General features: G+C 40.9%; 2 protein-coding genes across 7 annotated transcripts in view; one reads left to right on the top strand and one right to left on the bottom strand.

Moving 5' to 3' along the window:
* VEPH1 (ventricular zone expressed PH domain containing 1) overlaps positions 1 to 12,298 on the bottom strand; it is a 288,546-nt gene that overhangs the window by 188,415 nt on the left and 87,833 nt on the right. Inside the window, exon 5 of one of the 6 annotated variants that reach the window (XM_070374230.1) lies at positions 5,429 to 6,170. The exons of the other annotated variants lie outside the window; for them this stretch is intronic. Coding sequence (XP_070230331.1) covers positions 6,076 to 6,170 — 95 coding nt within the window. The 3' untranslated portion in view covers positions 5,429 to 6,075. Of the gene's footprint in view, positions 1 to 5,428; positions 6,171 to 12,298 lie in introns of those variants that run through there. 6 annotated transcript variants of the gene reach the window in all.
* Positions 4,377 to 10,452, top strand: PTX3 (pentraxin 3). Its single transcript, XM_070374240.1, has 3 exons — positions 4,377 to 4,607; positions 5,018 to 5,422; positions 9,236 to 10,452. Exons 1-3 carry the CDS (start codon positions 4,478 to 4,480, stop codon positions 9,847 to 9,849), a joined length of 1,149 nt encoding a protein of 382 aa, XP_070230341.1. The 5' UTR covers positions 4,377 to 4,477; the 3' UTR covers positions 9,850 to 10,452.

The following is a 12,298-nucleotide window of genomic DNA, read 5'->3' as shown; positions in this document are numbered from 1 at the left end:
AGAATTCTTTCCCTATCCATGTTCGTAAAAATATTCTACTATATTTTCTCCTAAAAGTATTATGATTTTGTTTTATGCCTTAATCATCTGGATTTTATTTTTGTGTATATAAGGAAGGGATCTAATTATAAATTTATATATGTGTGTGTGTATATAAACAATTGTCTCAGATCAAATTATTCAGTGACCAACTGTTTCCCTTCTGATTTGTGATACTTCTTTCATATATAAAGTTTCCCATGTATATGGGTCTGGTTATTTATCATACCTTCACCAATTATGTCTGCTAAGTCACTTCAGTCGTGTCTGACTCATTATGACCGTATAGACTGCAGCCCACCAGGCTCCTCTGGTCCATGGGATTCTCCAGGCAAGAATACCAGAATGGATTGCCATTTCCTCCTCTAGGGAATCTTCCTGACCCAGGGATCAAACCCACGTCTCTTATGTCTCCTGCATTGGCAGGTAGATTCTTTACCACTAGAGTCACCTAGGAAGCCCTTTATACATTTTCTTAATTGCAATTTATAATAAGTCATTTTACCTCACAAGACAAGTTTCTTCATCTTCTGCTTCCGATTCCTCTTATTTCTTCATTTTCTGCTTCAAATTCCTCTTGGCTACTTTATATACATTTTACCATTACTTTGTCAACTTCCTTGTAAAGCTAGGTTAGGATTATTTTTCACATTGAATATATAGACTAATTTGGGATAACTGACATCTCTGTGAAACAAGAACATGATATATTCTTCTATGTAACTTTTTTGATATCTCTAAAGTTTTGTGATATTAGCTGTGTCTTGTCTATCTTTTATTAAATTGATTCCTAGGTATTCCATAGTTGTTGTTGCTATTGAAATGGAAGTTTTTGGTTTTTTAAAGATGTTTTCTATTTATCTGCTATATTAAGAAATCAATAAATTTTTGTACACTGATCTTTCATCCAGCAAAACTTGTTTAGTTCTTTTTTTTTTATTAATGGAGTCTCAAGATTTTCTGTAGAAAAATAATCAAATGATAATAAGTAACAACTTTGTAATATTCCTTAAGTTTCTTTTATTGTCCTACTTTACCAGCTGGGACCTCCAACACTTTGATGAGTAGAACCAGGTCCTGATATCATTTTCTAATTCCTGTTTTTAAAGAGTATGCTTCTAAGGATTCATCATAATGTATGTATATGTTTCTACATATTCTTGGTATTTATATTTTATCAGTTTAAGTTCCTGTCTTTTTCCTAGTTTGAACATGAATGAATGTTAAATTTTATTAATTGACTTTTCTGCATCTGTCCATATGACCATATGATTTCTCTTTTAAATTGTTACTGTCGTAAATGAATGAGTATGCTAATGTTTAATCAATCTTGCACTCTTGGAATACACTCAACTTGGTATGATGTACTGAAAGCATGTATTTCTGGATTTCTTTGGCTAATACTTCATTTAGAGCTTCTGCATCTATATTCTTAAATGAGACTGACTTGCAGTTTTCCCTTCTTGTATGGACCTTGTCTTTTTTTTAGTATCATCCTTACTAGACATATAAAAAGAATTTAGTGCACTCCTGCACACTCCATTCTCAGAGGCAGTTAATATAAAATGGGAATTATGTGTTTCTTGCACGGTAGAACTTGCTTATCAAACTTTCTGAGCAATGTCCTATACATTTCATTATATCAAATTTTAAATTATACACATTTCTATATCCTTTTGAAGTTTTTAGCATTTTAATCATCAGTTGTGACAGAAATGGATTTATCAATTGCAAGAAGTATGTGAAAATCTGCCTTTATGACTGTGGGTTTACCAATTTTTCCTTATAAGTCTGTCAATATTGGCGTATTTTTTTGAAACGATGTTACTAGATAGTTCTGAGGTATCTTCCTGGCAAATTATTTATTTCATCATAATTTCATTACTCTCTTTGCCTTAAAGTCTATTTTTGACTAATATTAATACAGCTATGCTAGCTTTTCTGAATAGCCCTTGTTTGGTCTATTCTCTCACCACCTTTAAATATTTTGCTTTCAAGGTTTCTAGATTCTTGTGTTTTATGTGTGATCTTATAAGTGACGTAGAACTGGACTTTAAAAATATTCCTGACAACTTTTGTCTCTTAACTGGAATGTTTGTTTCATTAATATTTAGTGATTAGTATTTATAGTATTAGGTATATTTGGATTTATTTTTACATTACAGGTGCTTTTTGGAGAAAGAAAGGGCAATCAGTATTCCTGCCTGGAGAATCCCATGGGCAGAGAAACCTGGTGCACTACAGTCCGTGGGGTTGCAAAAGCCTAACGTGACTTAGCAACTAAACCACTGCCACGTGTGCTTTTTATTTATCTTGCTTTGTCTATGCTTTTCTTCCCTTCTTTACTACTTCCTATTGAACAACTCAAAAAAATTTTTTTAATTCACTCTATTCCTTCTATTTGGTCATTTTATTTCCTCTTGGTTTTGGTGGCTGTCCTTTGAAAGATAAACATACTTGAACAAAGAAAAATTAATTTTGCTACCCTGAACAATGAAAGGACTTTAGATTTATTTTCTTAGATCTTTCTTCCAGTTCCTTAATACTCTCTTCAGCTTTGCCATTCCTTTAATTTCTTAAAACTTTCAATTAATTTTTTAACTCAAGGTTATATTTGATTCTTTAAGTAATAGGCCTATTCTTCTTCTTTTGACACTGTCTTTTTCTTTTTTCAGGTTTCCAATTCTTTCTTGCAGATCTTAAATCATTTTAAACACACTTATTTTCCAGTTTCTAGCTGATATTTTAAATAAATGAAATTCTTGAGGGAGGGGTGTCCAATGCCTTTTGGTTTCTGCTGGTTCTCATTTATGGTAGATTGTTTCCTCCTACATTTAAATATTTTTTATTATGAATTTATTTTTACTGTGGCAGATAGTACACATTTGTGTCTCGAACATGTATAAGGGCAGGACCAAAGTCACAAACTCTTAGGGACCTTATAGAGTTCAGTCAAAGAGAGACAGGCTTACTTCTCATTTCTGTGCTAGGGTAAGGACTGGGGCTATATCTATTGAAATCTAGTCAGTTAACTCCTCACCCTAACCTAAGCCTTGTGGCCCTTAACACTTGGTTAACACAGAACTGAAACATCTCTTCCCCCTTCACCTCCCCTGATGTGTGTGTGTGTGTGTGTGTGTGTGTGTGTGTAGGGGGGCTCTAGATTCAGCTCATGGGCTCACTGACCAGTTTTTGGTTCCCTCTCTTTGGGTAGGTGGCATTGGTGGTAAAGAACCAGCCTGCCAATGAAAGAGACATAAGAAATGTGGGTTCAATCCCTGGGTCAGGAAGATCTCCTGGAGAAAGGCATGGCAACTCACTCCAGTATTCTTGCCTGGGAAATTCCATGGACAGAGGAGACTAGCGGGGCTGCAGTCTATAAGGTCACAAAGAGTTGGACATGACCGAAGCGACTTAGCACACTTGGCCTCTGGATATTGTCCTTACTTTATGGGGAACTTATTTGTACATTTAAAGTTTTTAATTATTATTCAAATGTAAACACATTTCTAGGGTTTTTTTTTTTCAGCAGAATTTTCAACTTATATAGATCTCCATATACTGGCAGAAGCAGGAATCCCTAAATTTACTTTAAAAACATAATCTTTGACTCTGAGGCTAGTGAAATAAGATACCCACACAATAGATTATGAAAAGAAACACCCTAAAAATCAGTTTGTTCCTTTCCCCCAACTCCTCCTTATTTTCGGTTTATTAGTTTTGCTGTGCTTCTCATTAAAAAGTATGTTTATAAAAGTATAGTTGTAACTCCAGAAGGATTAAAGATGGAATTCCTTGGAATGGATTTGGCTTCTAGAAGCATACAAATTCTTACTGTGTTGGTTTATCTTGAAATCAGAAAGTAACTTTCACATCTTAGACCTGTAAAACTGCACAAAGAAAAAGTGAAAAAATGTTTTCTATGCGTAAAGGGTTGTGAAATAATGAGAGCACACACAAAATGCTGGGATGATGCTCTTGCTTTCACACCTCTACGTCTGCTGAATCTATTCCCTAAATCTCTATTCCCTAATCCCTCTCCTCTCCCTGTCATCCTTCAGTACTACCAATTCAAGTTACAACAACTAATCCCCAGGGGGAGACAGTCCTAGCCCTGTCTTCCCCCTTCCTTCCCCGCTAACCCTCCTCCGGTTAATCTGACTGTACTGTAAACCTTTGTGGTTTACTATTGTGCAACGTCCCCCACATCTCCTTCACCCTCCTTTCCCCCAGCCCTCCCCCCCAAATCTGGGGAACTCCCGTTAAGGCAGTGCCACTGGCATTACTCATTCATCCCCATTCAGACTTTCCCCAGCATTTATTAAGGGCTCTCAGCTCCTGCCTCTCACTCGCACTCTCCTCCGCTCCTTCTGCACTTTGAGAGCCTCTTGCCTCGTCCCCTCCCGACAGCGGTGGGAAGAACGTCGTCTCTCCAGCAATGCATATCTCTGTGATTCTGTTTTGTGCGCTCTGGTCTGCAGTGTCGGCGGAGAACTCAGATGATTATGAGCTCATGTATGTGAATTTGGACAACGAAATAGACAATGGACTCCATCCCACTGAGGACCGTAAGTTCATTTTTACTGTTTCTCTGCTAACCCTTAACTACATATCTACCTCCTTAGGTCTAAGTACTATACATATATTTTGTTGCCAATGCAATAAACAACAACAACGAAAAAAGAGTTTTGCGAAAGAGAAAAGCATGTCAGGAAAGGAGGTTTCATAAAGTTACTTCTCTCAGATACGTAATGGGTCGGATTGTATGAAATCGCCGGTATTCGCCTGTTTTGAGCTCCATGAACGGCAATTTCATCGAGTTCAACTTATAAACTTGCAAGGTTTTTGCAGGTTTCCTTAAAGGGAAGGGGGTACTGGGGACGGGCTGTCACTTGGCGACCTCGAGGGAGGTCGGCATTTCACAAAGAACACCCGAGGGAGGTTCAGGTCTGTAATGCGTGTATGTTCCCCGCTCTAGCCACGCCGTGCGACTGCAGTCGTGAGAACTCCGAGTGGGACAAGCTCTTCACCATGCTGGAGAACTCGCAGATGCGGGAGGGCATGCTGCTGCAGGCCACCGACGTCATGCTCCGGGGCGAGCTGCAGAAGCTGCAGGCCGAGCTGGGCCGGCTGGAGGGAAGCCTGCAGAAGCTGTGCGGGCCGGAGGCCCCCTCCGAGACCAGGCTGGCCCGGGCGCTGGACGACCTGCTGCAGGCGAGCCGCGATGCTGGCCGCCGGCTGGCGCGCCTGGAAGATGCTGGGGCGCTGCGACCGCAGGAGGAGGCGGGGCGGGCCCTGGGCGCGGTGCTGGAGGAGCTGCGGCGGACGCGGGCCGATCTCCGAGCTGTGCAGGGCTGGGCAGCCAGCCGCTGGCTGCCGGCAGGTAAGGACGCGGGGACTGGTGGGGATCCGTGCGCGGCTTCGTTTTCAAAGCGCGAGTTGCGGGAAACCGAGTAAGCCAACCAAGCCTCTAAGGGGAGGCTTTAGTGTGAGGAAACACACTGGCTCACACCCTTCTGTTTCAGCATGCGCGGGTCACAGAGCTCAGATACATCATAAAAGGCGGGAAAACTGCTTTCAAAAGTAGTCAGTCTTCAGTTGTGAGGAACCCAGAAGATAGCTGTGTAGGTAACCATCACAGTCTTGAAATAGACCTCAAGGGCCTCCAGACTGACATTTGATCGGACCAGGCGTTAGAGAAACTCTATTGGCCAGTTATAAGAGTGACTGCTCTCAATGTCCAGCTTCCCTCCGTTAGGGATTTCCACTTCTTCTAATTTTAGCCTGCCTCTGTCTTTAAGGGAGCTCTGGTTCCCCGCGCTATTTCAGGACCCAGCCTAATTTTAAGGAACGTTTTCCAGTCCCTGGGCTGGCCCCTTCTCCCTACCAGTTCCAAACAAGAGACTCGAGGTTGAATCTGATCTCCCAAGGCCCCCTGCCCTGAGCCCCCAGGGTCTGTGAAATGAGCTCCAGAGTGAGCTCCAAGGGCGTGAAGTTTGGAATAAACCAGCAGCTGAGGGATCCACAGTGGAACAGTCAGATGTAGGAGCTAGTTGGCATCCAGGCAGTACCTCCAGGGATGTGGAGGATCAGGGTGAAACAGAAGAGAGGCAGTTCAAACCAGATGCAACCTGTCAAAGTCCCATGTGATACTAGTGAACTTCCAAACATATGTGGGCCCGAAATAATACGTTTTAAAGATGCCTTAAGGAAATATAGAGAAGATTTGGAGCAAATAACACTCCTTTATAAAAAGTCAGAATTTCTAAGAAATGGTGCTATAACAATCATTTGTGGGTTATATTAGAAAACCCATGTTCTAGGTAAGAAAATATAACATACACTTTTCCCTGTTCATAAGCAACTTATGAACAGAAAACAATTACACCTTTTATGTCCAATAAAGCAACTCTTACTATATGGGGTAGGAGGTAGAATCAAGCATATGTGAGAGCATTTTTCATTTAAAATTGCAGATATGATACCAAAATACCAGTCTTTCCTAAATAATTGAGGACTGTTTATCAGTACAGAGCATGTTTTTTAAAGTAGGGCTTTAGAGGGGGGGAAATCATAAAATAAACGTACAATAGATCCTTAGTATAAGTGACAGGACAAACTATAATTCTCTGGCAGTTTTAATGGATTAAATTTCTTGTCTTTTGCAAACCATGTAAAATCACTGCACATATCATGTACTGGGAAAACTGAAGAGTTATGCTAACTTTCACCTCCACCTCTGCATACCAGTTAGAGCAGAAGAAGGATGCATTTCTGAATTCAAAAGTGTTAATTCTTATTACATCCATTCATATATTTACCCACATGCTTTGATTTTTCCTCTCTTGGTTTCCTGCCAGCTTGGCTCCTAAGGGATTCCTAATCATTCAGTTGTCAGCCTCTTAAGAACCTGGTTTTAATTTTGTTTGGTCTTTGATAATATAATCAGAAAAAACCTATTAGTTAAAAGCCATTTCATGCGAGAGTTTCTGACATTTTAAAGACATATCAAGGGTCTCAATCACCGACCCCCAAAAGAAGCCACAGAAAAAACTTGCCAACATGCAGTTCTACTCATTGAACTTACATAACCAGTGCAGCCTAGAGGGGAAGCTGGGTCTCTGAGAGGCAATCAAGGAAGGCTTTGGAATGCAATCCTGACTGACGGGGCTGATTTAAACAGGAAATCAGTTAATTAGATTGCAGTAGGCGCTCTCTCTGAACACTGTTTTACTGAAACATTAGACAATATCTAAAATGCCCAAGCATATGGTGATCTTTTGTTCCATGATCTTTGTTGGATTTAAATAACAGCTAGAAAAGTATGCATCTACCAATCTCATTTTCAAAAAGAATCAAGCCTCATTAAAAATTGATTTTAAAAAATCTTTAGAAATTCAAATTATTCAGGGAAAAAGTTCATACCAAAGTATGGCAGGACCAATTTTGTGCTTTAGTGTGATGGTTACTTTTATAGGATTTTCTGAACCTCAATATCTTCTTTGACTATTTCAAAAGGATAAGGTCCATCTGCTTAATTTTTCTGGGTTGGAGCCCACCTTTCAGCCACTTGTAGACTGTTAACTTAGTTTACCACACTTCAAATGGACATTTGGTTCCTGCAAGTCTTATTTACCCCTTAGTCTTCAAATGCTCTGGGAATTTGCTTTTTAAAGCTATCTTATGGTAAATCTTCCTTAAAAGGTTGTTATAAAGTGAATACTTAGCTCTAATTTTTGTTGTTGTTTAGTCGCTAAGTCATGTCCAACTCTTTTGTGACCCCATGGACTGTAGACCACCAGGCTTCTCTGTCCATGAAATTTTCCGGGCAAGAATATACTGGACTGGGTTGCCATTTCCTTTTCCAAGCCCTAACTTAGATTTTTAAAAAATTCTTTCATTGGTCTTTTATATGTATATATTTGAGTTCAGCACAAGGCAGAGCTCACTTATTAAAGCTTTTAGCATATTATTTCCCAGAGACACTTGAAAGGTCTTCACTTCAGCATCTTTAGCTCCCTTACAGGCCATGTGACCTGGAGATGGACAGAGGTGGGAGCTCCCACCCCTCAAGTTTGAAAGTCTCCTTCTAAGTGTGTATTAGTGGAAATATGTCCTCCATCCGGCCCCTTGGAAGAATTCACTCTTCCTTAAAGATTTTCTGTTAGGGCTTACATAGTACTTGTAAGCATTGGGACAAAGAATTTGTAAGCATATCTTTGGTCTACAAAGTATTCCCTGGTGGCTCAGAGGGTAAAGTGTTTGCTTGCAATGTGGGAGACCTGGGTTCGATCCCTGGGTCGGGAAGATCTCCTGGAGAAGGAAATGACAACCCACTCCACTACTCTTGCCTGGAAAATTCCGTGGACGGAGGAGCCTGGTAGGCTACAGTCCATGGGATCACAAAGAGTGGACATGACTGACCAACTTTTCTCACTCTTGGTCTACAAAGTTCTTCTCAAATGTTACATACTTGTTGCTTACAGACTTGCAGAATTTAGAAGGAGAAGGGAAGAGCCTTTGACAGATAACTGTTAAGCCTGGAGAGACTGTAGGGCTCATCAAAAGCTATACAGCTTGCTAGTAGTAAAACAAACTGAATTCCAGTTCTTTTAGCCAAATCCAGAGGTTCTTCTACCACTAAGAGGCAGTGCAGTGTGCTGGTTAGGGTTATGGCTCCTGCAGCCAGAATTGTTGTTGTTGTTCAGCTGCTAAGTCATGTCCATCTCTTTGCGACCCCATGGATTGCAGCACACTGGACTTCCCTGTCCTTCATTGTCTCCCAGAGTTTGCTCAAACTCATGTCCATTGAGTCAATGATGCCATCCAACCATCTCATCCACTGTCACTCCCTTCACCCTCTGTCCTCAACCTTTCCCAGCATCAGGGTCTTTTCCAGTGAGTCAGGGCTTAGCATCAGGTGGCCAAGTACCCAAGTTCAAACCCAGTTTCACTATTTCTCTGTGTGCCTTCTTTTCCATTTAAATGCTTCCCTTAATGAGACAGTTGGATTTCCTTATTCCTGTTTTCTTTGTACTATAGAGATTACACTTGGGCCCCTCAAGTCATAACATATTGCTGCATGTAGTTTTCAGTTGTAGTCATTAAAAGGCCCATCCTAAAATACCTAACTGCCAGAATCATTTCAAAATGAATTTGTATTTTCTCTCATATTCTTACTTTCTTGCCACTCTAGGTTGTGAAACAGCCATTTTATTCCCCATGCGTTCCAAGAAGATTTTTGCAAGCGTGCATCCGGTGACACCAATGAAACTCGAGACTTTCAGTGCCTGCATTTGGGTCAAAGCCACAGAAGTATTAAACAAAACAGTCCTGTTTTCTTATGGCACAAAGAGGAATCCATATGAGATCCAGCTGTACCTCAGCTATCGGTCCATAATGCTTGTGGTGGGTGGAGAGGAAAACAGACTGGTCGCTGATGCTGTGATTTCCCTAGGAACGTGGACCCATCTGTGCAGCACCTGGGATTCAAAGAAAGGGCACATGGCCTTGTGGGTAAATGGTGACTCGGTGGCCACTGCTGTTGATATGGCCACAGGTCATGTTGTTCCTGAGGGGGGAATCCTGCAGATTGGGCAAGAAAAGAACGGCTGCTGCGTGGGTGGTGGCTTTGATGAAACATTAGCCTTCTCTGGCAGACTCACAGGCTTCAATATCTGGGATGGTGTTCTCAGTAACGAAGAGATAAGAGAGGCCGGAGGAGCAGAGTCCTGTCACATCCGGGGCAATGTGGTTGGGTGGGGAGTCACAGAGATTCAGCCCCACGGAGGAGCACAGTATGTTTATTAAGGGCTGTGAAACTCTACTTGAAGCCAAAGAAATAAACTCGCATCTTAAACATATGCCAGTTGGGAAGGTCTAAAAACCTGAATGCATATTAAGAACACTTGAGATTAATGAAGGAGAGAGTTGAGATCAATCTTTATTTATCTTGGCAAAATACTGAGTAAACAGTTGAAAGGGAGACTGGAGAAGGCTTTTGGGGATATTGTTACTAGATTTTATGCCATGGTGCTTTCAGATTAATGCTATGTCTTTGTCAGATAAACTCTCCAATAATTAAAAAGGACTGTATGAATGAACAGAAGGACAATTGTTTTACTTTTCTTTGGTTAATTTCATTTTGGCCAGAGATGAATTTTACATTGGAAGAATAATAAAATTTGTTGTCCATTGTTCATTGGTATAGGCCTTATTATGAAAAAATGATGATAAAACATATTTATACTACAATGTGACTTAACAAATACAAATGTAGTTTATGTGTTATAATCAAATGTCATTTTTTTGAGGAGATAGTTATATAAGTTATATTGTAAAATGGTTTTGTATTAATTTTATTAAGACTATTTTTGTAAAGCTTTACTGTAAATAAAATATTTTATAAAACTAGTCCATGTCATCTAAGTATATATTTAAAATGTCTGGAAGCAAATCCACACTTCTCATTTTTTTATCTAAAGCAAACACTAGTTTTCAGATGCTAACCTACTATGTGAATAGTAATGGTTAGTATTGTTAGAGGTGCTTCCCCGGTGGCTCAGTGGTAAAGAATATGCCTGCAGTGCAGGAGACTTGGGTTTGATTCTTGGGTTGGAAGATCCCCTGGGGAAGGAAATGGCAACCCACTCCAATACTCTTGCCTGGGAAATCCCATGGACTGAGGAGCCTGGTGGGCTACAGTTCATGGGGGTCACAAAAGAGTTGGACACAACTTAGTGACTAAACAACAACAATATTGTTAGAAACAAACTATAGAATTGTTTTAAGCATTGGCTTTCTATAAGTCATAAGAAAGATGATCATAGCTAAGTCAATTCATCTCTCTGGGTTTTAGTTTTCTCAGCTGAGAAATCAAGGAATTGAAGAAATGATCCCTTCCAACTTGATAATGCTGTGAACATACACAACTTTCTGTCCCATGTATACATGGAAAGAAAGTATGAATTATCAAAATTCTCAGATTCACATGATGCCTGCAAGAGATGACTGAGGATTCTTATTGGGGTTGTTATTTAGTCACTAAGCTTGGCTGACTCTTTGGTGACCCCAGTGACTGTAGCCCACCAGGCTTCTCTGTCCATGAGATTTCCCAGGCAAGAATACTGGAATAGACTGCTACTTCCTTCTCCAAGGGATCTTCCCCACTCAGGGACTGAACCCGAGTTTCCTGCATTGGCAGGTGGATTCTTTACCACTGAGCCACCTGGGATGCACAGGACTATTATAAGGGAGATCTAAAAATGTGGAAAAGAAACAATGACTTCTGCCCTTAACACATATCCCATTCTCTTACTTATGCATAAAGGAGAGGACAGTCAAGGCCCGTCATCCTGTAGATGGGGATGTAACTCCCTACCACACTAATGTTCTCCTCCTGTGGAGGCCATGCAAGGGCTGATAGTGCAACATCTCAAAGCCATTTCTGAACATCAGTAGGAAATGTAGTAGAACCATGGTGATGATGTGTCTGCCTAAAGATAGGGCCTGAACAGCCACAAGTCATCTCCTGTTCATGAGGTTTGGAGAAGAGAACCAATAGTAATTAGCAAACCACATTTTGTAATGAACTAGCCTGGTCCTTGGGCTTCTCTGGGGGCTCAGTGGTAAGGAATCTGCCTGCCAATGCAGAAGACGATCCCCTGCAGAATGGCAACCCACTCCAGTATTCATGCCTGGGAAATCCCGTGGACAGAGCAGTGTGGTGGGCTATATCGTCTATGGGGTTGCAAAAGAGTTGGACATGACTTAGAAACTAAAACAGCCTAGACCTTAGGCTACTTAACTCTGGAATTTCTCAGTAAAAGGAGGGGGTTGAACATGTAGTATCTTTTAGCAGTGAAATTCTATAAATCTAGGAATCTTTGCGGAGAAGGCAATGGCACCCCACTCCAGTACTCTTGCCTGGAAAATCCCATGGATGGAGGAGCCTGGTGGGCTGCAGTCCACGGGGTCGCTAAGAGTCGGACACGACTGAGCGACTTCACTTTCACTCTTCACTTTCATGCATTGGAGAAGGAAATGGCAACCCACTCCAGTGTTCTTGCCTGGAGAATCCCAGGGACGGGGGAGCCTGGTGGGCTGCCGTCTATGGGGTCACACAGAGTCGGACACGACTTAAGTGACTTAGTAGTAGTAGTATATGCATTAATATACTATTTTTGTTTTTCTCTGACTTACTTCACTCTGTATAACATGCTCTAGGTTCATCCACCTCATTTGAACTGACTCAAATTCA

Source organism: Bos mutus, chromosome 1, assembly GCF_027580195.1.
Source record: "Bos mutus isolate GX-2022 chromosome 1, NWIPB_WYAK_1.1, whole genome shotgun sequence".
In the NCBI taxonomy this organism is placed as follows: Eukaryota; Metazoa; Chordata; class Mammalia; order Artiodactyla; family Bovidae; genus Bos; species Bos mutus.
This window is presented reverse-complemented; position numbering and strand designations above follow the sequence as displayed.

Excerpts from the sequence above, each read along its gene's own strand:
- PTX3 (XM_070374240.1), top strand. The coding sequence starts at position 4,478 with ATGCATATCTCTGTGATTCTGTTTTGTGCGCTCTGGTCTGCAGTGTCG. Across the intron at positions 4,608-5,017 it reads ACTCCATCCCACTGAGGACC|CCACGCCGTGCGACTGCAGT; the intron begins GTAAGTTCATTT and ends TCCCCGCTCTAG. Across the intron at positions 5,423-9,235 it reads CAGCCGCTGGCTGCCGGCAG|GTTGTGAAACAGCCATTTTA; the intron begins GTAAGGACGCGG and ends TTGCCACTCTAG.